This window comes from Lampris incognitus, chromosome 4, assembly GCF_029633865.1.
Source record: "Lampris incognitus isolate fLamInc1 chromosome 4, fLamInc1.hap2, whole genome shotgun sequence".
In the NCBI taxonomy this organism is placed as follows: Eukaryota; Metazoa; Chordata; class Actinopteri; order Lampriformes; family Lampridae; genus Lampris; species Lampris incognitus.
The window spans coordinates 44,189,717-44,217,274 of record NC_079214.1 but is presented as its reverse complement, the minus strand read 5'-3'; the positions used below and the strand labels follow the sequence as shown (position 1 = coordinate 44,217,274).

Sequence of the window (27,558 nt, the reverse complement as noted above, 5' to 3'; positions counted from 1 at the left end):
TTTCTATGGCTGTAATCCAGAGCACACAGAATGGACTTGGAGCAGGGAGGACTAGTTCTGAGGAAGATGACCATTGGCAATGTTTGTGATGTTACTGTGAAGCACTTCAGTGCTGAGGATAATAAACCTGTTGACTTTGAACCGGTGTGGGAACGTATGTGAGGATGGCTGGAGACAGAATATAAGATATCGTCCGAGTTGTTTGGAAAGTACATTTATTCGCAAGAAAATATGTACATGTATCTTACATACCCAGAATTAATTTCCCACATGTAACAAGTGACATTTGGAAGGATTTACACAAGCCTTTCTTCTCCCAGTCGGTGCTGACATCATCTCACTAATTTGAGTAAGGTGAAGCTACTGCGTATGGCTGATATTCCCATGCATTTTAATCCCAATGCCAGTGTATTAGAATGGTAAAACTGGTGTGATTTTACTCTCTACAAGTGGGGTAGAGGGTATACAGTCTGCAGACCAGAGTGACTTCCAGGTCGTTGAGGAGGACGGGGGAGAGTCCGTCCTGCCAGGGCCCACCATAGATGTCTGTCGCTGGGGAGAGAAGGTCCCGACTGAGACCTCCTAGGAGCAGCCGGTGGAAGTCCTCTCTCTCTAGGAGCTGTTCCATCTTCTGAAGGAAGAATCCTTCGCAGAACCGCCTCAGCTCTGGTGCCCCATGCAGCTACACACACACACACACACACACACAATTAACCTCACAGCTAGTTAATTTATTTATTTGCATAAAATAACTAGCACGTTATTTTCATACGCCACAAACAAGCCAGTGTAAAAAGTGGACATAGATATGATCAGAGTTGCCAGTAACCGAGCTGATATTGTCTTGAACACAGTGAACATATAACATATAATAGTTGAATAAATGCATGCCTGCTGTATTGCTCAGATTAGTTTCACACTCAGCCTAATTAGGTTTGCACATACCAGAAATGTCTCTTGGTGGGATACACAATATAGAAACAAGGACACGAAAAAAAGTTTAACTGCAGGAAGAAAACAAACTAAACATTTTACATTACGCAAAAAAGTAGTACTTTACCTTGGACTATTGAAATATCTAAATATTCTAAGCAGAGAAGCATAATGGGGTGATATGATATATATTTTGTACAGTATAAGAATAAAACAAGAGCTAACAATCACCAATAGATAATACCCGCATGTAGTGGGACAGCACTGTATAGTGTAATACTGCTTTACCTTAGCGGTGTGGTAGATGTTAACAGCGTTGTCCAGAGTTAGACTGTGTGAGAGTTGGATCTCGCAGCACCTTTCTAGGCCCTTTAGTTGGAAGAAGCTGGCCACTGGCAGGAGCTGCGATATAAATGATAACGGTTGTATTCAGTGAGCAGTCATTTAGTATGTTAACCACAGCGGTCTTCCCAAGATGCTAAGCTAGCAAAATAATAATAATAAAATAAGGTGAATGATAATTACCTTCATGGCATCAGAGTAGGATATGGTCATCCCCTCTGTCCCCCCACAGTACAGAGATTTCATCATCATCTAGAGGAAAGTTAAACAAGGATCGTTAAGCATTTCTAAAAACCAGTCATTTGTGCCTTTATCATTTACCCACATAATCCGGGGGGGGGGGGGGGCTGGAGGCATTTGGTGGAAGGCAGGAATAATTCTTGTAACCATTGAGGGGCATTCAACATCATTCGCACTTTTCTGCAATTAAGTCTCCAATTCACCAAACATGCTTGTATTTGGACTGTGGGAGGAAACCCACAGGGACAGAACATAATCCCCCCCCCCCGCGCTCAATAAAAAAGACCTTAAACCCTCATGCTGTTATGCAAAAGTGCACTAAGCCACTGCAGTCCATAAAGTTTAAGTATCAATTATGCCGTTTCTAAGGTAGCACAATCTGGGTTTAATTGAACAAGAAAAAAAAAGAAAAGAAAAAAAGACTAACATCGGCACCAAGGGGAAAAAAATGTAGCATGACTTTCTTTCCCTTTTTTAATTACAGTATATATACTACAATTTGAGGGTAAAGGTCACGTCCCACCTGAAATGTGTTGTAATTCATGTGACTGATGTGGATGATGTCGTTGTCAGAAGATTCACTGAGCAGGCCCCGAAACCTAACCAAGGAAAAAACGAAACTGTTGGTTACATGACAATAATGTGTGACATGTTATCAGCCGCAGAGGATGCATAATCAAACCAGGGGAAAAGTTGGAGAACAAACCTCTCAGAGGCCGACATCAAGAGGACTCGGTGAGCAAAGAACGGACGCCCCTCCACCATAAATGTCACATCGGACATCTCCTTATTGTTCAGGAAATGAACATCTGAGCAGGGGGAGACAAACCACTGAGTGCTGCCATAAAATGATCAGTCCACATGTATGAAAAATGGGTATGGATAATGTTTTTTGTTGCACTGTGATATGATTTTTAACTTTAGAGATGCTTTTATGTTCTGTCTGCACCTAGATCACATTTGTATATCGAAAACACAAAGCACTAAGCCCCTCCACACTATACAGAAGCAAATCCAAACAGGTGGCAGGTGGGGTGGAGATGAGTGAGCAGCAGCCAAGTACAAATAAAAACAACAGTACAGACATCAATTAGCAGCATAAACTGATATTTTGTCTGTGTTAAACAGCCTGCCCTTAAAGAGTAATATAACCCTAGACTATTTTAATACGTCTGCTGACATCTACAGGTTAAAAACTAGCTAAAGGTTAAGAACATGACAGGCTGGTCTTGGCACTCTGTGATGTAAGTATAGCAGGATAAACACAACTGCAGCTAATAACATTAATAATGTGTCTGTTTGGCAGTACTATTGACAATTGGTAGTGCTGGGTCTGTCTGTGTCAATACTGGTAGTTGTGTCGGCAAACCTAAATCAAACAGATCTATTATTAGTGTTATTAGTTGCAGTTGTGTTTATCCTGCTATGCTCACATCACAAAGTACCAGGGTCAGCCTGGTGTGTATTTAATATTTACATGGTTTTTAACCTGCAAATGCCTGCAAATGTCAGAAAACTCATGAAAATAGTCTAGGGTTTTGTCACTCTTTAAGCAGGGCCAATTATGATTGGTGTGCACCAAATGTGTAGGTGAGGCCGTGCAATTATTTATAAGCAAAGCACTGAACTTGCTCCACCCATAATGTTCAGTACTTGAATGTTACATAATTGAACATATTTGACTCTACTGTTGTGTATTACCTTAAGTTCAAGTTATTTTTGTTTCATTATTTGCTTTAAAAGCCCAGAGTTTGTTTTACCCAGCTGTGTGGACAGAGTGATGTCCATGGCTGGGACAGGAGGAACAGGGGCACAGCCGTAGCAGTGAGAAAACACAGACGCCAGTCTTTTGGTTATCACATAATCCTATAGAGGAAGGAGAGCACAGAGAGGACATTACACAGGTGGCTCATACAAGAGCGCAAATGTTACCATCGATAACGAGCCCATTGCATCTGCAAATGTTATGTCAGATCAGTCATGCCATCTGTCAATGCATAGAAAACATCCATGTTATTTTCAGAGGAAAATTTGAGGGATGAAAAAATAATATTTATTAAAATCACAGTGTTCTTTCATCTTTAAATATATTACCATCTTGCAGAGCTGTTTGTATGAAGTAATTTCACTTCACTTTCTCTGTTGTCATTCAAGTTCTTACAACACATAATTCAATACAAGGGGAGCTCAGTCAGGCTTTATGTATTTGTTGCTGTACGTGAAGAGCATATGAATATCCATCCATCCATCCATCCATCCATTATCCAAACCACTTATCCTGCTCTCAGGGTTGTGGGGATGCTGGAGCCTATCCCAGCAGTCATTGGGCGGCAGGCAGGGAGACACCCTGGGCAGGCTGCCAGGCCATCACACAGGGCCCACACACACACACACATTTATACCTAGGGACACAATTTAGTACGGCTGATTCACCTGACCTACATGTCTTTGGACTGTGGGAGGAAACCGGAGCACCCAGAGGAAACCCACGCAGACACGGAGAGAACATGCAAACTCCACACAGAGGATGACCTGGGACGACCCCCAAGGTTGGACTACCCCGGGGCTCAAACCCAGGACCTTCTTGCTGTGAGGCGACTGCACTAACCACTGTGCCACCGTGCCGCCAGCATATGAATATGATGCATGTAAATGGTTAGCTCACAGCTGAGAAAGTACTACTAGATGAGACAATACACAAAGACACGGCGTGAGGTGTGCTGTGTATTGTTCCGCCGGTACCTTGCTGGTTAGGAGCAAGCTGAACATGAACGGTATGCCTGTGGAGACCAGCTCCTGGCTGTACTCATCTGTCTGGATGGAGTGAAACTCTGTGAGGAGGGACAGGGTGACATCATCCCTGGACAGCTGCTGGGCTCTCTGGAGAGACTCCAGCCACACATGGAGCCTCCATGGAACACCTGGAGAGAAGGAGAGACAGGAGGCGGATGGAGATGGAAATTAGGTCTTAAAGGTCCAGTCCAATGATTCTGATTCATTCAGAGAAGTAAGGTGTGTCATTTGTTCAGCTTCAGAAGTATGATTTGGTTTGTTAGAATTTGCACACCCTCTCCGATCACAGTCCATTCTCATGAGGTTGAGGAGTCGTGGCCCCGAGTTCACAAAACTCTTTATTGACAGCTAGCTGGCTTGCTAACTTCCGTGATGCTTCTAGGCAACTAATATGAAAACAGACTGATTGAAAGTCTGATGATAAGAATTCATTTGATTCTTCAATGAAATCAGGGTATGAAATGATGAAATTCATTACAGCAAGTAGATTGATTTCTGAATGGTTTAATTGGAAAAGGTTATTTTGTTATTGAACTAGATCTTTTTAAAGTAAGAATACCATCTCATTGTTGACTCTCCTCACATGGTTGAATCAGGTCAATTCAAATTAAATGTATGTATGTAGTGTTTTTCAAGAACAGTGTTCATAAATCGGTTTTTACAAATAAAAGAATACAAATGATAAAAGAGGGCAATGAAAAGATGTTGGCAAGAAAATGAACCATTACAATAGGGCTAAGGAGATGTCAGATGTGACATTTAGGGCAGAAGAGTATTTTATTGCTGACTGTGTGAGGAAACAGGGTCAACACCCACTATGTTACCATAAAGCCACTGCATATGAACTGAGTGTAGAATGGCAATATTAGACCTATATGTGATATAGTAATATTCAGAATGTTTTTTTAACATCTCATTCTAAAATGTAACCCCTTAATCGTAGTAACTTTAGGTCTGTGATCATAAACAGGACCCCAGCCTGCTTACCTATCGCCCTGAGCTCCATGGTGACATCCAGGTAGCCATGCTCTGCACTGAAGTAGGCTGCCTGCTGGAGAGCCCTCATTCTGGCCTTACATGGCCTGGTGACAGAGCCTTGGGGGAAAGATCCAGGACTGCCAGGAGCGTTATCCTCCTCTGGCTGTCTTTGCACTCCTTCAGCTAGGATCTCCTCCAGAGAGAGGATGTCCTCCTTCTTCTGCTGAGGCTGCAGCAGCAGCCTCCTTAAGGTGTTCCTAGAAAAGAGGGCATTGCTTATGCATACTGTGGGTATAATCCATCAACAGTGGGTAGCACTGTCAGAGAGGTTCAGTTAAAAAGTGTAATCATATTAATAATGATACCAGTAGTTAAGATTAAGGAAACAAAATAAGAATTAGAAGCTCTACAAGAGAGCAAGGCTTAACAAAAATGAATACAGGAGTAAGATAAATAGGACTACAAAGAGGTGGGTTAGGAGTTTTTAAGGTTCTACTGCCCACCTGTGTCCGTGTGATGCAGCGTAGCTGAAGCAGTTCATATCCTCGTACAGCGGGGATGTAAGAGAATGCCCTTGATGCACTCTGAGCAGGGGATCTGCTCCATGGTCTAGCAGCAGGCTCACCATCTCATAGTAACCTGAAGACATGAAAGTGGTTGAAGCATCAGTGCATTTCATCGAGAATGGGAGTTCTGATGTGTGTGTCTTTATTTAAATTAATTATTTTATTTCCCTCTTTGTGTGTGGTTGTGTGCACATGTAGATATGTGTGAGTCTTTCAGCTGCACTATCACACTGTAAAACTAGGTGTAGAGGGGTTTTTGTATGTGCAAGTGAGTGAGGGAGTGAGTGTATGTGTGTGTGTGTGCCTGTTTGTCTGCTTGGTCATCTGTGGCCAGTTGATGGGGTGTTGCATGTCTGCATGCATGTGCTAGTGCATATATGCGTGTGTACGTGTTGTGTGTGTGTTTTTGTGTCTTTTGTCTGTTCGGTCACTTAGAGCAGATGCCAGTTCTAGAGGGGTTTTGTGTGTGTGTGTGGGTGTGTGTGTGTATATGTTTGCATATGTGTGTGTTTCCACAGTATGGCCACCTGCAGCAGATGCCAGCTGAAGGGGAGTTTCTGCACAGCTCCCCTGACCGTCAGTCATGGCGCCTCCCTCCACGTCTGCCCCGGCCTCCAGCAGCAGCTGCCAGCACAGGTATGTTATACTCTCACGCCGACATGTCCACGGAGCCAAGCATACTCTTCATGTTACAGTCCTGAACACTGTTGTTTTAACCCATTGTACTAACACCTCTTTGATAAGTGATGATTGCGGTGGTGTTTATTGTTTTAGGCACACCAGTAACAGTATTTATCAAGAAGGACATTTGTTTGCCTTGAAGTCTTCAGGATTGTAACTTTGGCAACAATTTACGGCTTGTACTGTACTGAGATCTATTACCTGAGCCACTGAGAGGTGACCTTGCAGCACTGCAAATGTGAGGGCCACCCAGCGACGACTACCAGGGTAGGTGGAGGGATGTTTAGAAGAGTAGCCTGGTACCTGATCAATCATTTAACAATCAATCAGTCAAACGTTGCATAGCATTCATAAAATGCACTTAATGTAAAAGCATGTTAGTCGTGTGTGTGTGTGTGTGTGTGTGTGTGTGTGTGTGTGTGTGTGTACATACACACAGGGTGTTGTGATGCGTCTAGTGCAGCAGTGTGTAGTTGGAGGGAAGGTGCATGTGTTCTTCCAACCCGCTTGTGTCCTTCCTGCCCTTAGCTTGCTGCCGCTGGCTAGCCTCTGTGGCGAATAGGGAAGCATCCTAGCGTGTAAGCCTTCCCTTGCCAGTACATAGCCTCTCCTTCACCAAGACTCCTGCCAGGCCTCCCCGTGGCCACACATGGTAACTGGGGTCTTGCGGCCCCAGGCTAACTTGGCAGGGGATCTCAGAGCAGCAGTGGGCCCCAGAGATATGGTGTGCAGGCCCACCCCGGTGGACATGCCCTGGCACCTATCAACCACTGCCCCGCTGCCTTGTGGGTGAGTCTGGAAGACATAAGGCTAAGGGAGCTTACCCCAACAGAAAAGCAAGCTGTGGCGGCACGCTTCGAGGCGGTTTCCGAAAAACTGGATTTCCGGCAGCCCCCTGCAGTTGTGTGGAGGTGCCGGTCGTCTAGGGATCCCCCTTGCCATCGGAACCATCTCCTCTACAATCAAGTCATGTGGCGTTGGGAGAAGCGCACCCCCCATGCCACTTTAAAAACCATCTCTGTGCAGGTATCTTCTGCTATCTGAGTCCTCAAAGGACCCACAAATAGAAAAGATGGTCATCATCGGGCACGATGGACAACCAGCAAGCAAAAGCAAGTGTGTGTGTGTGTGTGTGTGTGTGTGTGTGTGTGTGTGTGTGTGTGTGTGTGTGTGTGTGTGTGTGTGTGTGTGTGCATGCACGCGCTTGCACATATGTACAGAGTGCAAATATTAACCATAATTAGAGTAAGGGACACTTCATGTATATGTCAAGTCAATTTTATTTTTATAGCCCAGTATCACAAATGAACATATCAGCGTGTATGTAAGTGTGCTGTTGTGCACTGCTGGGGCAGAATATGGGCCCAGGCAAAGGGAGGCAGATAAGGGTCAGGCTGGACCCTGGCTTGATATAAAACCTGCTGTGGGTAAGGGAAAAGCAAATATCTAGGTGTGTCGATGGGGTTGGGGTAGGGGCCAATGTGTGTATATAAAGAAAGTAAGAGAAAAAAAATAACCAGAAAAAGTGGAAACAAAATAGACTGAAAAAAATGACAAAGGAAAGTAATTCAATTCAATTCAAAAACGATAAATAAATAAAAGTAAATAACGATATCAATCAAATCATGCCCATAAGTTACATGTATGGTGGAGAAATCTATTTAATTTAGCTAATATTAAAATCTACAAGTAACTTTCTGATCTTTTCTCATTATCTTTATTTAAATTTGAATGAAATGCAGTTAAGTTGCATTTACAATTTTTGAACATATAGAATTCCCTATAGTTTTGTTAAACACATTCATTCAATTGTGGAAAGAGTAACAGTAATTTCAAAATAAATTCAGATAAATTTGAATTTCTTTATTAATAATAATAATATTAAAACGTTAAATCTAAGGTCTTTTTTAAAGAAAGAGTGATTTTTTTTTAAAGTGTATCAATGAAAACTTTAAAACTTTAGGTCAGTTATAATCTTATTACCTTGTTCCTTAGATAAACTCTTGAAAATGTGAATATTATTTTGCCTAAAATCTCGAAGTGCTCTTTATTTTGGAACATGAGCTGATAGTGTTTTGTTAGTTTAATTTTCCTAACAGAGCCTTGGATCTGATAAAACTCTAGATTCACATTCATTATTACTTAATTGTTACATCATTATCATTTTTAATCCCTTATTTGTTGGACGATTCCAGATTCCAGATTCAAAGGTTTACTTGTCACATACTTCACATACAAGTACAATGAGGAGATAAATGAGTTGTTTTGGCAAACTACGGAAACTGTGCAACAAAAGAGAAATGGAACAACAATAAGAATAATACAAAATCAAATACAATATACATTTTAAAAAAGTTGTAGCGTGTAAAGCACAATGACCAAGTCAGAAGCCGTGTTTTACCTGTATGTTCAGGTCAGCACCTGCATCTATAAGCATCTGGACCAGCGCCTCATCCCCGGCTGCAGAGGCGTAAATCAAAGGAGTCATTCCCTGGAGAGAAGCAAACACACTGGACTGATGCTTCTAGAAGACTTGTTGTGTCCTGGCACGTCCCTGCACTTAAGTAGCCGCACTTCATTCCATGTTCACATCTTGATCACTGGGACACATGCTCACCTGGTCGTCCATGGTGTTGAGTCCTTTGGGTCCCAGAAGCTGCATGGCCTGGGGGAGCAGGTCTGCCCGACCACACAAGAGCATCCTGAAAGCCAGGTCCAGCTGGAACTTAGCTGAAGCAGCCTTTGCATCCAGAGACCTGAATGAGTGAAAACAGCACTCGGGCCTACGGGGAAATAGAGAGAGACAGGAATACATAGAAACGGCCATTTAAAGGGACTGAAATGGCCATATAAAGGGACTGAAAATGCAAGGTAAACAAATGTCTGTAATATTGAGAGCTCTTGAGAAAATTTTCAGGCATATTTCAGGATTTATGATTAGGGATGCCCCCCGAAACCCGGTTCTAAACGGGAACCGGTTCTAAATTAGTAAAAACCGGAGCATTTTTAAGATCCGACGTTTTCGGTTCTGCTATCGGTAGTCGGTAGGTACTCGAGAAATCATGAAGTAAGATTTATATTGTGGCAATTGTGTTATTCGAAGAATTTAAACGTCGCGAACATAATCTTGTTTGCCGTTTTCTCCATCTCTCTGTCTCGCTCTCTTACTGCGCGAGGGGCGGGGCTGTGCTGTGCTCCACACACTCGCTCACACACGCACAGACAGCTCTGCTCAAGTGCTCATCATGGCGGAGAGAACTAAACGTTCAAAAGGTTTGGGTGTATTTTTCAAAAGTCGATGACAACAACGCTCGTTGCCACAAGTGCAACAAATCATTTGCCAGTAAGGGTGGCAATACAAGCAATCTGTCGAAACATCTTTTGTCGAAACATGGTATTAATCTGCGGAAATGCAGAGTTTTCCACTGCTTTGCTCGTAGTGTTCCATCCACGTCCACTGCAGGCAAGCCGTATGAGCCATAGATATGGAGGTAGCTAGGCTAATAGCCGGGGACACTATAAGTCAGGAGAGATCACGACTCCTGCCGGAGAAGGCAGATATGTTGATTTTTCTGCAGAAGAACTGTTAGGATAATGTTCTAGGTTCTTGTTTGTTTGAACTTCCGTTAGCCTTTTGCTGTAAAAATTTATTTTTAATATATTTTTTTTCTTTATCTTTATCTACTTTTATTTTTTATCTTATTTGTTGTTGTTGAATGTTGATTATAAAGTCTATAATTCAGACGCATTTAAAACATTGCTGCTGCTGTTGCTGCTGAATAAATAATATTTGTTTATATTTATATAAAGTTATATAATAGAATAATAAAGCAATGTCGATTCTGTTCTTAATTGTCTTTTTTCTTGCATAATAATCAAAAAGAACCGATAAGAGTATCGATAAAGTACCGAACCGATAAGCACTACCGATAAGAGTAGTAGTATCGATAAAATCCTAACGATACCCATCCCTATTTATTATACACTTGTGAGACTTTTTGTGTCGTTAATCTAATGCTGCTATAAAGTGCCCTGCAGTCAGCTGGAAGAAAGATGTGTGCCGTCAGGTGGACTCAACGCTGAGAAACTCCCACAATGTTGCTCTTCAGCATAGAAGAGGCCAAACGTAAGTTAAAATCAACTTCTTCAGATAAGAGGGTGGAAAGTGACTTAGAAGGCAGGGAGTGCAAATTAAACTAACAGCAATTCAGCACAGGTCCGAAATAGTACCATCTGTGGACAACGTTATCTTGCCACTTTATGAAAGATATTTGGGGTTTATATCTTTGCAGATGATCAGTACTCCTATGAGAGCCCTACTTTAGCTGTCTGGGTTCACAGTCCAACCCTGGGAGGAGCTGTCTGGCCGTCTGTCTAACGTCATCGCTGTCCACCAACAGGCTGCGGCGATGTTCTGCATGCACCACCGCAATTCTGATCCACTCCATGAGAGGTGGAAGGAGCATAAAGGGCCTGGGGGAGGGAAGGGTTAGCATGAAGTCAGTAACAATACTCAGTCTTCCTGGTTATTGAAGAAAGTGGAGACTCTAACTGGTTACTGAATGAAGATTATAAAAAGAACTACGGTAATGTAATATCCTACAATGCCAAGCTTGAGGACAATGATGCCATCTGATTACGTTTGTTGACTCTCACTGGGACATTTATTTCAAAAGTTACTTCTCCTCCGATCATCCAAATGTGCACAGACACCAAAAGAAGACTTAACAAGCACGCGCAAATACAAACTTGCATGCACACATGTACACACACATACGCACGCACGCACACACACAAAGAGCCGTACTTTTCTCTGCTGAGGGTCATTGCAGGCAGCTCCAGGTTGAAGTTTTCTAGGGATTCCATCTGCGGGCTGGACAGGAAGTAGTAGAGTGTGCGGAGGGCGTCTGGGGCCCAGGATACAGACGGTGGAGTTGTTGTTCTAGGTGGGCTGAGGGTGGAGCTTTTACTGTGCAGATGCTGCATGTGACGCATCGCCCGGAAAACCAGATCACCTACGCAAAAATTAAACAGGCCTTTATTTACAGCACAAGCCTGCAGCTATACTACCAGGCCTCAAACATACCGGACATCTTCAGATAGCAACAATGGCCCTGAATCCCTTCCACGGATAGAGTTTGTAAAAGCTAGCAAGCTCGGTTTCACTATGTTAAGACTGCGGGGCCTTAATTCTCAATACAGGTTTCATTATTTACATTTAGTTATTTTTCAAAGAGATCCAATTCTAATATCTGTGCAAGCGAATCTCTGGCCTGAAACGACTTGCCTGTGCAATTTAACAACAACTGACATTTACGACCACACTCACACGTTTTCTTGCAATTCCTTTTTGCAAATGGTTAATTGTGATATGTGCCCTCAGGTTTAGGTTGAGTAGAGGCAGCTCCCTGAATACACCTAAAAATCAGTTGACTTCACTGTCTTTTCACTTACTTCCATCAGTTTAATCTTTTCCCCCAACTAATTACTTACCAGCGCCTCACCCCAACTAATACCCCGTGTTTTGCTGAGGCCATAACACTGGTTGATCTGTGAAAGGTAAGACATGGTGCTGACACAAGCCAGCCAATCCTGCCAATTTGTACCATGGTAAGTGATATGAAATGCACATAAACTCCCACCTCACCATACAGATTTGAGTCACATGGCAAAATGTTGGATATGATTCTGATCTTGCAGCAAACTTGAAAGCGCCCCAACTTGAAAAAAAAATCTTTTCCACACTTATTTTGTGTTCACACTTATCTATAAAAATCTGATCCATGTCACATTTCAGGAAAAAGTCAGAATTGGGCTGGATCTGACGTGTAGGCTGAATGTCGCTTTAGACATTCCACCTTCTCCACGATCCATAATTTATTTTCCAGATATGATCTTGACAATAAGTGGGGGGAAAACTAATTTACATTTACCCAAGTTAAGAGAGCACAGTCCCTGGTTTGAGTAAGGTCCAATTGCATGTGTGTATGTGCAATAGGCATGTGTGTATGTGCATAGGCATGCGTGTATGTGCATAGGCATGTGTGTATGTGCATAGGCATGTGTGTATGTGAATGTGCTGATGTTGGGCAGCATTGGGGCGGGATGCAGACCTAGATTGGTGTGAGGGAAGGGGGGGGGGTTGACCCAGGTTGGATAAAGACATTCAGTTCTTTTTTTTCAAACAAGTATCCCGATAATGAGGTGTGGCAGAGGTCTATAGCGAGGTCACCACACTGTGAAAGTGCTGTTGTTTTTTTAATACAAACACCCTTGTTATGTAACCGAGGGAGACCTGGCAGCCCTTAATGATCCATCCCCGAAAGCCAGACGCCTGTCACAGTTTATACAAACACATACTTACACAGGAGCTCACTGTGGCTGCTTTTACAACTTAACGACACACACACACACACACACACACACACACACACACACACACACACACACACACACACACACACACACTTACTGAGCTCTGAGATGCTGCCCACAGAGGTGGCCAGTAGGGCCTGTTCCAGGGCACGTAACTCCAGCTCCATGTAAGCATCCTCCCTGCTTGCCGCTGATTCCTCGGGAACCTTGGTGTAAGGACTGATGCAGGCTGGTAGAGATAACTCACCTACACACACACACACACACACACACACACACATACAATATTTAGTGTTTTGCAATAACTTTGCACCTCCAATCTTTCCTTTGCTTCTTTGCACGGCAATCACAGAAGTATTTTGGCAGGTGCTTATCAATGTGTTTAATTAAAAATCTTAATTAAAAATTAATTTCAACGCGCCAATATCATACGTTCAGCTCGGAGCATCCAAAAGCTGGAATTAACGCCTAAGGGCTGTGGTTAAACACCTTGTCACAAACAAGGAAACACACAACAAGCTTCGTATACATAAACCTCCTGGTCTTGTATGTGGGTCAACAATGACATTGTGTTTTCCGTTTCCTCACATGTCTAGTTAGTGTAAATAATTCCTTTAATGTGCTCCCTTGATGGGTACCTTCTTTATAACAATATGTGTAAACTCAGGATATAGTAGAACACTGCATGCTTTTTCTCTTTGATTGTAACAAAACAATTGACATTGTTCTCCGTTTGACAAGGCAAACCCTTGTTGCTGGTGAAATACCCCCCCCCCCAAAATCCTGATTATATTTTTTTTGCTTTTACATTACATTTTTTAAATTTTTTTATTTGTTTTGGCTTTCCTCCATTTTTTCCTCCCCAATTCCCCCACTCTTTCGAGCCGTCCCGGTCGCTGCTCCACCCCCTCTGACGAGCCGGGGAGGGCTGCAGACTACCACATGTCTACTCTCATACATGTTGGGTCGCCAGCCGTTTCTTTTCACCTGACAGTAAGGAGCTTCGCCAGGGGAACGTCACGCGTGGGAGAATCACGCTATTTCCCCCCAGTTCCCAAACGACCAGAGGAGGCGCTAGCGCAGCGACCAGGACATATACCCACACAGGGGCGTAATTACCATATATGCAAGTTATGCCGCTGCATAGGGACACGCGCCTGGCTTACCCAGCACGGCCGAACATGGCCAAGGCAGGTAGCGCGGCCTCAATAGGCTCCGCCCACGAAGATGATAAGCCTGTGGAGCGAGTGATACATACCAGCAAAAAGGCATTCTCCGTTATGGTTTTTACACAAACTAGTCGGTAGCCATCTATAAACTATGAAACACGATAAATAAACTAAAACTATTCAATTAAATGAATCAGTGTTTCTCATTTTGGGATATTTGTCATAATTTTACACATAACATACAATGATTGCTGGGTAATACTGCATGCGTGTTGTTGTTGTCCAATGCCAAGTCTCAATTCGATCATGTGACGAGACTATTACAGCTAGTTTAAATCAGACCAGTAGCGTCAACTAACCTGACAGCGAGCAGCATGGAGTACAAACACAAAGGCGGATTTCAAAAAAGACAATTAAAAGAAGCAGCAGAGAAGGAAAAAGCTAAGCTCCCAGAGATAGTATCACTGGAGGACAGTGAAAGGGCATTTCGATGAACTTTGTCAAGACGAACGTTTAGCAGACGCAGAGTCCTATTTTGGCGTGGCTGTGTTCAACGCCTCTCTCGACATTGTGATCTCTCAGCTGACACAGCGATTCACGGGTTTGAGGACAACAGTGGACACATTCAAAGTTGTGCAGCCTAAAACACTGTGCACTGCAACAGATGATGATCATTTTGAGCAAGCGAGCAAGTTGTGTGATATTTACAAAAATGACGTCACTTCAGCATTTCCAATACAGCTCGTGTTATTCCGTGCTTGTTTAAGAGAAAATATCTTAAACGTCGCAACAAGCCAACAACTAGCCAACATGTTGATCGTGGACAACAACTGCATCGCAGTGATGGTGAAGTCTGGACAGTTTTACTACTTTTCTTAACACTTCCAGTGACTGTTGCAACTGCAGAACGACCATTTTCAAAACGGAAGCTCGTCAAGTCGTCTCTGAGGAGTGCAATGGGACAGGCCCGTTTGTCTGGACTCGCCACCCTCTCAGCTGAGAATGCTCGTGCCCGCCATCTGGAACCTAATGGTTTCATTGACGACTTCGCACAGCGAAAAGCCAGGAGAGTGCGCCTATGATGTAAGTAGAACTTATTTATTATTTATTTGACTTGTCTATGTGCGGTGCTTATATACGTGTTGGTGCGCTGTCACCATAATGTTTATGTAGGCCTATGTGTTGGTGCGCCATCACCATGTTTATGTAGGCCTATGTGTTGGTGCGCTGTCACCATGTTTATGTAGGCTTATGTGTTGGTGCGCCGTCACCATAATGTTTATGTAGGTCTATGTGTTGGTGCGCTGGCACCATAATGTTTATGTAGGCCTATGTGTTGGTGCGCTGGCACCATAATGTTTATGTAGGCCTATGTGTTGGTGCGCTGGCACCATGGTGTTAATATAGACCTATGTGTTGGTGCGTCGTCACCGTTATGTTTATGTAGGTCTATGTGTTGGTGCGCTGGCACCATGGTGTTAATATAGACCTATGTGTTGGTGCGCCGTCACCGTTATGTTTATGTAGGCCTATGTGTTGGTGCGCCGTCACCGTTATATTTATGTAGGCCTATGTGTTGGTGCGCTGTCACCGTTATGTTTATGTAGACCTATGTGTTGTTGGTTCGCCGTCATCGTTATGTTTATGTAGACCTACGTGTTGGTGCGCTGTCACCATGATGTTTCCATCTGTGTTTAGAGGTGCGCGTTATATGGTGATCCGATTACGTCCCCTTTTATTCATTATTTACATCAGTGATTTGGGTCTACATGTGGCAGATGCTAATTTGCATTTTTATGCTGATGATACAGTTATTTATTGCTGTGGATCTACTCTTGTTCAGGCCATTGACTCCCTGCCGAAAGCCTTAGCAGCTATCCAGCACTTATTACTTCAGCTAAACCTTGGTCTAAACGCTGATAAGACTAAGCTTAAGATAAGTTTATGCTGTTCTCCAATTCTAGGAAGATGTCACAAATTCCCCCTTCAGTAACCACTTTAGAGGGAAATGAAATAGAGGTGGTCAATGTGTACAAATACCTGGGTTTCCTGATTGCTGGCTCCACATGTGGAGAACCTTGTGAAAAACTGAGGCTGAAACTGGGTTTTTATTTTCGAAATAAGTTGTGTTTTTCTTTGAGTGTAAAAAAGCGACTTGCTGCTGCCACCTTTTTACCTGTGTTGGATTATGGAGATCTTTTATATATGAATGCTTCTGCTCAATGTCTTCCTCTTTGAGATGTGTTACTAATTGCAGATCATTGCCACATCACTGTGAGTCGTATGCTCAGGTGGGATGGCCTGCTCTGGCCACCCCAAGGCTCAGTCATTGGTATACTTTTATATATAAGGCAATCCTCGGTCTACTGCCTTCCTACATCTGTGACTTAACTGCACTGAGAAGTGCTGGCCTTTACTCCTCTCGTTGTCTTGGCTATTATATGTGCTGCTTTCTGTTCCATATACTTTCTGCACCTTTAACCTGGAATATGTTGCAGAATGACTGGAAACTCACAGAGTTAATCTCCCTGAGCTGTTTTGAATCCACATTGAGAGTACTTGAAGCTGATTTCACAACATGTACTTGCTTTTTATAATCTGCTTGTAATTTACTTTTTTTTCTATTTTTTTTTGTCTTTTGTTTGTGTTTTCAATGTGTGATTTTGCAGCTGTGTGATTTTGTAACCGTGCCTTTTCATTGCTGCTGCCTATCTTGGCAAGGTCTCCCTTGAAAAAGAGGTTTGTAATCTCAACGGGATCCTCCTGGTTATATAAATAAATAAATACAATCCGACCTGTTACTATAGGGCCCGCTTTGACCATCTTGCATTAGGGCCCGGTGCTGATTCGTTACGCCCCTGTACCCACATCCGGCTTCCCACCCGCAGGCACGGCCAATTGTGTCTGTAGGGGCACCCGACCAAGCCGGAGGTAACACGGGGATTCGAACCTGCGATCCCCGTGTTGGTAGGCAATGGAATAGACCGCCAAGCTACCCAGACTCCCCTTTGCATTACGTTGCTAAAAAGCACTGACGAGAAAGTTTTTTTCGTTTTAAAGTTAATAGTTACATTAGCCAAATTTGACAATCATTTGGTAGAAAGCGCCACATTTATACCAGACCAGCCCTACCTATAGCTAGGTATTAATGCATGACATACATGTTAGCTAGCAAAAGAAAGGGGGATGCAAGATAATAATAATAATAATAATAATAATAATAGAAATTACTGCACACAGGATGAAGTTAAACGTTACATTGTTTAACCTGCTAGAACAAATTGTTTTGCATGTGTTAGCTTGCCAGCAAAGAACAATAAAGTCAGCCATCCGTGTGTGATGTCAAACACACACACACACACACACACAGAGGCACCAGCACATGATGTTCAGATAAGAACCCCGTCCACTGTGTCATGCTGGAAGTGCCATTTGCTGACTTTGGAGCTTCCACACAAAGGAAAAAGCTTTGGAAGGGTCATCCTCAAAATCAAAGCCAGGGAGGGCGTGCTCCCTGCAGGCAACATACACACATTGCTCCCTGGCAGGTCTTCCTCCTGCTTGCTCAACCATTCACCGCATGTGTGAGGAGGAAATATCAAAATACTTTCAGAGTAGCTTTCCGAGAAGACACACAGTGACCCTCAGCCACAGTGGCTGTCCTTTAGCTAGCATGCATGAAAGAACCCCAGTTATAGTTATGCTCTCTCTCTCTCTCTCTCTCTCTCTCTCTCTCTCTCTCTCTCTCTCTCTCTCTCTCTCTCTCTCTCTCTCGCTCTCTCTCTCTTGCAATTCAGTTCAAATTGCTTTATTGGCATGACATAACAATGTACATATTGCCAAAGCAAGTGTCCAAATATTGAAAAAAAGAAAAAGAAAAAAAAGCCAAACATCAGTTGGAAAACACCATTGAAAACAAACACACTATAACAAAGAAACATAGTACAACAAAGAAACGTAATACAAGACAAAAGAACATACTGTCGTCAAACATGGCAGCAACAACGTGTGTCAGGTGACTGTCACTCACTGTCCCTCGCTTTATGGCAGGCAGCAACATAGACTGCTTTGGGTCTCCCCCTAGTGGGATTGGTAGGTTTTCTTCATCTGATTTAGAAAAGCTTTTGTTATTAGATGGAATTGTTTAAAATGTGCTTCTCTCACATGTTTCTGTTGTCCACATGTGATGAGGAAGTGGAGCTGTTTCAGGCTCACTGAGGCTGCAGTGACAGCCCAGCCTTTGCTCTGCAGGGAGCAGGTTTTCCTGTGTCTCCTCTTTTCAACAGCAAGGCTGGGCTCACTCATTCTTTTTACCTGTTGATCAGTCACCATGCTCAAATAATATGCTATGGTGTACTGTCGATTTACAGCCAGACAGCACTGCATCTTGCTCTGTGTTTTTGTTTGTGTTTGTCAACGTGTGATGTAGTTTTGTTTTAACTGTTTCGTAATTTGATTGGGTCTGATTGGTGGTGTGTTCTGTTCCTGAGGTGTGTTAATAGGGCAGGTTTGTGCTCTCAGCCTCGTAACCAGTTGGGTAAGGGGGTTCCTATTATTATTCAGCTCTTGGCATTGCAGGGCTCTCTCTCTCTCTCTCTCTCCCTCTCCACTACATCAAATTCCCTCAACTACATCTCCCCTGCAGTGGTGTCATCCAGTGCTGACTGTGCATCATCACTGTTTCTTCACACTGCGTCAGACCAGCAGCCTCTCTGCTGCACGGCTTTAGAGCTGCTCTCTCAAACACGAGTCATCCAAGGAAGATTTATTTTTAGGAATATACCAACATGAGTATCATGTCACGCACACTTGGGGTAGTAGAAAGGTCACAGATCTTGCTCTGTGCTGTTAATCATTCAGGTCTGAGGCTCCACATATGCTGTTGGAGCCTTGGAATTCGAATCAACATTTTTTGCTTATGTAGTGCCTTTTTTAAACTTTAGAACTGTTTATTTTTTTTAATTATTCTATGAAATTTACAATGTTAACAACAATGTTTTATGTCTACCCTAGCTTGATATCGAAAATACTCCAAACTCACATCCTACCCCAAACCCATAATCACCCATTCCACAAAGGTTAAACAGACATTCTTACCTGAACCAGGGTTCAAAATGTCTTTTTCAATCATCTTCAACTTATCCAAAGCTTACTGGATTCTACCTTGGTTTATGAAACTTGCTATGCAAATATTGATTGATTGAATGAGTGATTGGTTGGTTGGTTGATTAATTAGCTAATATTCTTAGCGATTTATAATGAATAACGGGTGCAGTGTGTTCTTATGAAGATATTAGGGATGCAGGGATTGTACTGGCCATGTTCGTACAGTTACGGTTAACTTTTTTTAAAAAATATTCATAGACTTTTGATAAAGTCTAGGTCATTAAAATTCATCCAGATTTTAGTCATGCCATACAGGATCCAATTTCGGCGATTAACTGCTAAATACATTGACATATTATTTTAGACAGCAAAAATAACATTATCATCATCAAAGCCATGTATTCTGTTCATTTCAATTCATGTTTTCAAAATTAGCATAACAACATTAGTGTAAATTACACTCGCAAAAGCTTTACGATTCCCATTTATCTGTAGCTCTGGCAACTGAGTGGTATTTTTGGAGACGCTGAGAGATTAACAGGCATCACACACTCTGTATATTAATGCACCTCTGGGACTGGAGGATTATAAACCAGTAGTAAACAGCTACTCCTAATTGCTGGTCCCTCAGAGTAAATTCTTGTCTGTGACTGCTTCGAGGGAACTTTGTTCGGCTACAGTTTTCTTTTTGCCACTTGCCTATGCTGTTATGTCAGGACCTTCTAGACAAAAAAAAAAAACGGTTAAACCTTGGTCTTAAATATTGATATTGTAGTATCTTTAAGTAAAGGTATTGTAGCGAATTCGGGGGGGGGGGTCCGGAAATCGCCACAGCCGGGACGCGAACCCGTGTCCCGCACTTAGCAAGCGACAACGTTGACCAGTCGACTAAAGGGTCCGACCCGTTAGTCAAGGACCAACGTGTCTACTTATCCATGCATGTTACAGTATTTTATGAGCTTGTTCTGCCAGTAACTGCTTGCTAGCTACAACTTTGCTTCTTCAAACTTACCACTACGTATTGATATAGCACCTAAACTTAGCCAAGGCAAGGCAACTTTATTGGGCGGCACGGTGGCCCAGTGGTTAGCACTGTGGCCTCACAGCAAGAAGGTCCTGGGTTAATTAATTAATCAATTATATAGCACATTTTATACAAAGGACAGACTCAATGTGGTTCACATAAAAATAAATAAACAAATAGATACAAATAAATTGTTTTATTATACAATAAAAAGGATTTAAAAACTAATTCATACCAAGACATTTAAATTGAAGAATAAAAGAATAAAATCAAAATGTAATATAAGGTTTACAACTTTGCAAAAGTCAAAGTACAAGGTATGCAGTTAATTAGAAAACAATGGTAAACATAAACGTTTTTAATATGGATTTAAAAGTAGTCAGTGTTGGAGCAAGTTCCAAAGCTTCTGGAAGTTTATTCCAGCTATTTGTAGCACAGTAGCTAAAAAGACATCAAAAGACATGCATGTTAGGGCCAACTCTCCCGTCTGTGCCCCTGACCAAGGCAGGGCAAGGCATATTTATCAATATAGCGCATCTCTGCAACAAGGCAATTCATTGTGCTTCACACAAAAGCTATCAAGAGAAGCAACGCGAGGCAACAAATAAAAAAAACCCCTCAAAAACCAATAAAAAGAGAGTAAAAGTTGCAGTCCAGTGCAAGATGAAAATCAAACGCTTCAAGCCTTATTCAACAAAAGGTAGCGGCAAAGAGGAAAGTCTCAAGTCTAGATTTAAAAGAACTGAGAGTCGTAGCAGACCTGCAGTTTTCAGGGAGTCAGTTCCAGATATGTGGTGCATATCTGGTAAACATGTGGTTCCAGATATGTGGTGCATATCTGGAACTGACTGAACTTGACTTAGAAGTCAAAGTGCTGTATAAGTTTTCCCAGAAATGCCCTGGATAGTAACTATTAAAATGAGCAGTTACAAAGGAGTTCATGATTTGGATATTCATGGCTTATTGACTTAAATATGCCAGCAATGTAAAGTATGAAAATTGACATTATTGTGCATGTAAATCTTCAGGATTTTACCTTTAACTCTTTCGCAACACTAGTGATAGTTGTTTTTTTATTCTATGTTCATATTTCTACTCATCATGGTGGCAGATGAATGAATTATTGATCATTTTAATGCATCATCTTCTGATGAACTCTGCCTTTTACCCGATGGATCGTCCCTCGGGGTGGAATTGCATGTTCTCTATGGCCTCAGCAAATGTAAGCTGACAACCACAGCTTCCTTCACCCGGGACAAATGAGAGGGGACTCCATAAACAGGGCCTTGTCTTGAGTGAAAGAAATCTTTAGGTGTCGCAAGAAGCAAGTGTGGCCGATAATTAGTATTGAATACCATTCTATGTTCAGAGAGAAAAGTTGACTTTATGAACAAGTGTCTATTCACGAGTTCAGTTCATTACACAACAAGAGACCAGTCTTTGGTGGAGACAAAGCACAAATGACTGCTTCTAGTGTGCCTACCTGTGTGGTGGGCATGCCCCCCTGCCTGGGCTACTGTGTCCCACACAGCCTCGCTTACCTCCATAATCAACTGTGATTAAGTCATTTCCTTTGACCCTCTCCTTGTGTGTACGTGTGGCTGAATAAAAACAGAGTCACCCCCCGTCTCCATCCTGAGAGGGAGTGTGTGCGTTTGTTTTATTTGTGTGCGTGTGGGTGGGTGCCTGTGATTTTGTGTGTCCAAATGAAAACAGAAGTGCAGTCACAGATCCGACACAACACGTCTATTCTGCTTGACGGTATAATGCTGCATCTGTTTTGGTCAAGGTTTGGTTGGGACAACAGTGCCACAGAAACAGTGGAAATGGGGTCAAACCAGTTAAATTTCCAGTGGATCGAGTGGAGAAACATAACAGTGGAGACGGTACAACACCCACAAGGATCAGTTCTGCAACAATAAACTGGGTAAATTCAATGAGCCTTTGGGAACGACCGCAATTACTTAACGCTTGTGCTTTACAGCAAAGACAAGGTGGAGGATTATGGTTTGAACCCAAGCTCTTCTGTGCGAGTCCCACGTTATCGTGTTGCCTTGTATGTCCATGAACTGTGGTCTACAAACCAGACTACTACTGTATACATGAAATGAGCAGAACGGGAATTTCAACAAACTTAAAACACACTTGTGAGGACTCTTAAATTGCCCGTAGATCGGCACTGTTTGTCAATGTGTACAATGGGTATTGTGATAAACTGGTAACCTGTCCAGGATGAATCCCTGCCTTCAGTCATAGGCTCGCGTCCCCTGTGATACTGTAAAGGATTAACAGAAAATTAATTAAGTTTCCTTTATTAAGCCCCTTGGGGAAATTCAGTTACTGCAAATAACCCATCCTAGCTGTGATCTGTGTAGCTAGGAGCAGTGGGCTGCTGCCTTCATGCTGCACCCAGGGACCAACTCCAGTTCTTTTCCCATTGTCTCGGTCAGGGGCACAGACAGGAGTATAAACCCTAACATGCATGTTTCTTTTGATTGTGGGGGAAACCGGATCACCCGGTGGAAACCCACCACAGACACGGGAGAACATGCAAACTCTACACAGAGGACAACCTGGGATGACCCCCAAGGTTGGACAATCCTGAGGTTCGAACCCAGGGCCTTCTTGCTGTGAGGCGACACCGCTAACAACGGGGCCACCGTGCCACCATAACAAAACAAACAGCAAAAACCTCTTTCCTAAAATTGGCAAAAACGGTTATACTAATAAATCTGCAGCATCTGTCGCTGCTGAAAACTTCCTGACAACACCAAATCCCTTCCTGCCCCAAGGCTGGCAAAATGGCTGACCCCATCTGATCCCTCTTGGGAAATAAATACGTATGTTGGTCTCAGAGGACTTAGAAAAGAAACCCATTCCTCAGTCGCACTTCTCACTTTCAGGTCTAATTACTCTATGATGTTAAAGCTTTCATTGAAAATGGCCCGGTAAGTTTGTGATCCCTGGACCCGTGGACTCAGACATGGATCTAGCAGAGGTTGATGACAGCTGCAGAACACGTCCGGCCGTCTGTCAGATTATGTACACCCCAATGACAGAGGAAGAGTAACTCAGTCTCTGTTTAATGTTATCTGCACATGGCTTTCATGCAAAACTATAAAAACAGAAGACATTTGTTCCAGCCAGTTTCCAAGGCAAACTGCAATATTTCACATGACAAGACACCTCTTGGGAACTTATTTGTTTCCTCAAGATGGTCATGGTTAAACCAGAGACAGTTCAACATGGTTTCAAGGTCACGATTTTGATGAAAGTTTTACAGTTTCATTTCACTATATCACTCTCATTCCTGGGTTGAACTGTGTGTTTTCTTCAACACAAATGACAATAACGAGTTAATCTGCATGCCCTGTTTTACCAAAACCATAAGCATTCTCACAACCATCACTGCCAACCTCTTCATCACCTCTGCCTTCAAAGCAATCTCATATCCTCGGTTGACGACCCACAAAGCCCTTTGTCAACTCTGGGTGCAGCCCGGGTCAACACCATGCCTCCACGGTGGCCCCACACATACCGGACCTCTATTCACACACCAGCCCATCATTACATTCACCAGATTACACTACCATAACACTGTCTTCCCGCCAATTCTGAGAGTTCCCACCAAATGTGTTTGAATTACTGTGTGATGAGGTGTTTTGCTCATGCGTCCGCCACAGATTAAGGCAGTGATGAAGGTAAAAGTAGGAAGGGAGAAGATTATGCAAAAAGGTGGCTAGGTAGCTTGAACAAAGTGGAGCACAAATTGCATTCTGATGAGTAGGAATAAAGAGGGTGACAGAAAAAAAAACATGGTTATCTAGATACTGTAATTGAACTTGAAAAAGAGAAACCTTTCGTCAGGCTCACTGCTGCATACAGGAGTGCAGAGGTAATATGCATATTTCTGTTCCATTTCTCAGAGAAGATAATGACATTACAGGCTGTGTCTATGGATAAACTGAGCAGGTCTGCTGAATAGGGTCTCAGGGTCTTCAGAGATAGAGTGGCAGGCTTTTCCTCAGATTTCACCATCGGGATTTATTTTTATCGCCAGATGGTTCAAGAACAATTTTGCCATTGTTTAATAGCCATTATGCAATAGCATCATAGAGGGTTGATTGAAGTAACAGAATGTAATGAGCTGGTGCTTTTGTATCTGTGAGTGGTTGTGTGTGTATGTGTTCCCATGCGTGTGTGTCTCACTGTTTCACTGCCATGTGTCTCTGTCTGTATAAGTATGTATTTGTGTTTCTGTTTTTATGTGTGTGCATATGTGCATGTCTGTCTGTCTGTCTCTAGCGCTGTCTGTCTGTCTGTAGTATATCTGTCTCTATCTGTCTCTATCTCTGTCTATCTGTCTGCCTGTCCGTCTCTGTCACCATCTGTCTGTCTGTCTCTATCTCTATCTGCCTCTATGTCTGTCTGTCTCTCTCTGTCTCTCTGTCTGTCTGTCTGTCTGTCTGTCTGTCTGTCTGTGTCTGTCTGTCCAAGTGTTTGTCTCACTTTAGCATGAGTGAGTTCACAACAGTAGTGGTGACCCTTAAGGCCATAGGTATATTTCCATTTTGCAGGCTACAAAGCATTTGGATGCTGTAAAACTCAGAATTTATATTTTGTTTTTTGGTGCATGGTGATTGGAGCAGAAGCTAATAAATGTGGCATATTGTTATAGTGACATCAGTGAGGGGATATCCATATTGTCTGGGGTAGAGGGCATAAGTAGTGGCTCAAAAACACACTGCAACAAAATGAAGGTACATGTTGTTTAAGACTCAAAAAGAGAGAAGCATAAAACAATGAGTTGACCTTAACAGTGCTGAATAACAATCTATGAAGACTGTGAGTGCAGCGGTCTGAATGGTGAAATCCATTTGTATGTCCAAACTGCAAGCCCCCCCCCCCCGCCCCCCACCTACGCACAGATTGAGAGAAAGATTTAGATACATTGAAATACCCAAAGCGTCTGACCGCAGATGTTTATCACAAGGATCTTCCACTTCCATGTATATTACTACCCAATATCAGTTTCCTGTCTGAGCAACTTTAGCCGGAACCCTCGTCATGGTATTGCTTCAAAATGACCACTAATTATTTTCACTATTATGTGTCTGTCAGAGATGCAGGAGTTAAACGTGACCATGAGCCACCAAGTCTTATACATAAGCCTTTACTGTAGTGCAATGGCATCGAATGAGGAAAAAGAGAAATGGATGGCAGTATGTAACTTCAGGGGCTTGTTAATACAGCTACTTCCCGTTCAAAAAAGGGCCGCTGATTGTAAGTTTTGTGTGTCAGTGAACCTGAATCTTACTCTTTGTTACTGTGTTAGTCAGTCACATGACAACCGTTCTAATGAATAACTACTGGTCTCTAATGTGTTGCTTGGGTCTGGGTCTCTCTCTCCTTCTCTCTGTCTGTCTGTCTCTCCCCCAGTATGTCTCTCTCTCCTCTTTCACACACATCAGGAACAGCTTGTAATCATGTCCATACAAAAGCTCTAGAGGCTGAACTATTGTTTTCATCCCTCAGATCCCTGAGATTAAATGATCTTCCACACACGTGTTGTGTGTTGTGCTGGAACAAACTCAAAGCAATTATTCATCATGTTCAACTCCAGGGAGCAGGAAAATATTAATCTTCTGAGGCAGTGTGTGCTTTTATATTAATTGTGAATAGCAAAGCTACACGGGAAAGAACATAACAAAAAACATATATATGTCACTGGATTACTTTTCTGGCTGAATTGAGGCCAAAAGCTTTTGACTGTTTTGACTGGGCTGATCGAAAACTATTGTCCCTTAATATGCAACCTTCTCTGATCTATATATCCCTTTGTCAGTTGCTGTACTGCAGGGGTGCCCAACTCCAGGCCTCGAGGGACGCATTGTCTGCAGGTATTTGTTGCAACCATGCACTATACCACCTGATTTAACTGATTCCTTTCCATCCTTGGTCCAAGAGGTGAGCTAATTGGTTAAATCAGGTGGTGTGGTGCATGGTTGAGACAAATACCGGCAGACACTGCGGCCCTGCTGTACTGTCTGCATCTGATGAAATAAAGATATAAAACACAGAAACACAATAAACACAGTTGAACCTACCACTGGCATCTCTGCCACACAACAGAGGCTCGTAGATCTGCAGCAGCCCCCACAGCTCAGCGTCGTCGTTGACGGCCGCCTCCAGGAGATCCGCGTCGACGGGGCCGCAGGTGGCCGTGCCGCCCCGCCTCACCTGCGCCGCCACAGCCCGCACACCCACCTCCTCGGCCAGGCTCTCCACGCAGGCGGCCAGGCAGATGGCGGCGTGTTCGTGAATGCGCACGGACACGCCGGCGTCCACCATCCACCTGAAGAAGCGTCCCACGGAGAGCCGCAGGCCGCAGCGAGCGGACTTGCCCCGTTGACCCGGTCTGGTCCCGGTGCTCATGCAGTGCAGGGAGATCGCCCCGACGGCGGCGGATGCGCACCGCTCCGCCAGCGCGCGGCTCAGCGCGAGCCTCACGGCGCTGTGCACCTCTGTGCGTGCGCACCGCCGGTGGAGGCGGCTCAGCCTCCGCGCCTCGCGGCAGACTCGCAGCAGCGCCCGCCGCAGCAGCGCTGACAGGCGGCGGACGGCGCCGCGGGTGAAGGATGCGGACGGACCGGTGACTTTACGCAGGACGTCCCACAGCTCCGGCTCCGTCCAGGGGTACTCCTCCACCTCTGGCAGACACGGACACTCGGCCAGCGCGTCCGCTGGGTCCTCCGGCGCCGAGCTCGCCGTGTCCCAGCTGCTGCTGCTGCTCAGAGAGCCGGTGAGGGGTGCCCGACGAGGGGAGTTCGCGTTGGACGGAGACCGCCTCGACCTGTCGGATGAGAGACTAAGGGACCCGCACGAATCACCAGCCACGTAGCCGGAGTCCAGACTCAGGTCCTCCAGGGTTTTCAGGAGATCGCTCGACATCGCGGAGTTTTTTTTTTTGCTTTGAGGTTTTAAAGATGCGCGAATCGACTTGAGCGCGGTTGGGAAAAACAAAGTGTTGTTCCCATCGAAATCGGAGCTTTTGTCCCAACTTAAGTGTAGATATTACGTTTCGAGTAACGAACGGCTTACTCCCAAAACGAAAAAAAAAGAGATAAAAAACCTCGGGACACCAGGAACAACTCCACAGGTGTCCCACTTGTCCTTTTATGGTTGTGCCAGAACTGACCAAACCATAACGGGGTTAAAAAGTACATAACGCACAGTGAGCCAATCAGCTCATTATGTTGGTGCAACCAATCCAAGCCAGGTTCGAGCCAATTACTACTGCCCTCTGGCGCCATCATTGGTAGACTATAATGAGTAACCCCTGCTAGATAGA

General features: G+C 43.6%; 1 protein-coding gene across 1 annotated transcript; it reads right to left on the bottom strand.

Annotated features, from left to right (window-relative positions):
* Nucleotides 1–204: 204 nt before the first annotated feature.
* LOC130111304 (ankyrin repeat and BTB/POZ domain-containing protein 2-like) lies at nucleotides 205–27,346 on the bottom strand. The gene is made up of 17 exons (XM_056278450.1): nucleotides 26,315–27,346; nucleotides 13,006–13,155; nucleotides 11,341–11,548; nucleotides 10,854–11,006; nucleotides 9,151–9,316; nucleotides 8,935–9,024; nucleotides 6,735–6,836; nucleotides 6,380–6,476; nucleotides 5,790–5,925; nucleotides 5,296–5,543; nucleotides 4,258–4,436; nucleotides 3,276–3,381; nucleotides 2,222–2,324; nucleotides 2,039–2,114; nucleotides 1,459–1,527; nucleotides 1,222–1,335; nucleotides 205–682 (listed from the first exon to the last, which is right to left on the bottom strand). The coding sequence occupies exons 1-17, from the start codon at nucleotides 27,156–27,158 to the stop codon at nucleotides 437–439; spliced, it is 3,087 nt and encodes a 1,028-aa protein (XP_056134425.1). The 5' UTR covers nucleotides 27,159–27,346; the 3' UTR covers nucleotides 205–436.
* Between the last annotated feature and the right edge of the window lie 212 nt (nucleotides 27,347–27,558).

Excerpts from the sequence above, each read along its gene's own strand:
- LOC130111304 (XM_056278450.1), bottom strand. The coding sequence starts at position 27,158 with ATGTCGAGCGATCTCCTGAAAACCCTGGAGGACCTGAGTCTGGACTCC. Across the intron at positions 11,007-11,340 it reads ATGACCCTCAGCAGAGAAAA|GCCCTTTATGCTCCTTCCAC; the intron begins GTACGGCTCTTT and ends TCCCTCCCCCAG. Across the intron at positions 6,837-8,934 it reads GTGCTGACCTGAACATACAG|GTACCAGGCTACTCTTCTAA; the intron begins GTAAAACACGGC and ends ATGATTGATCAG.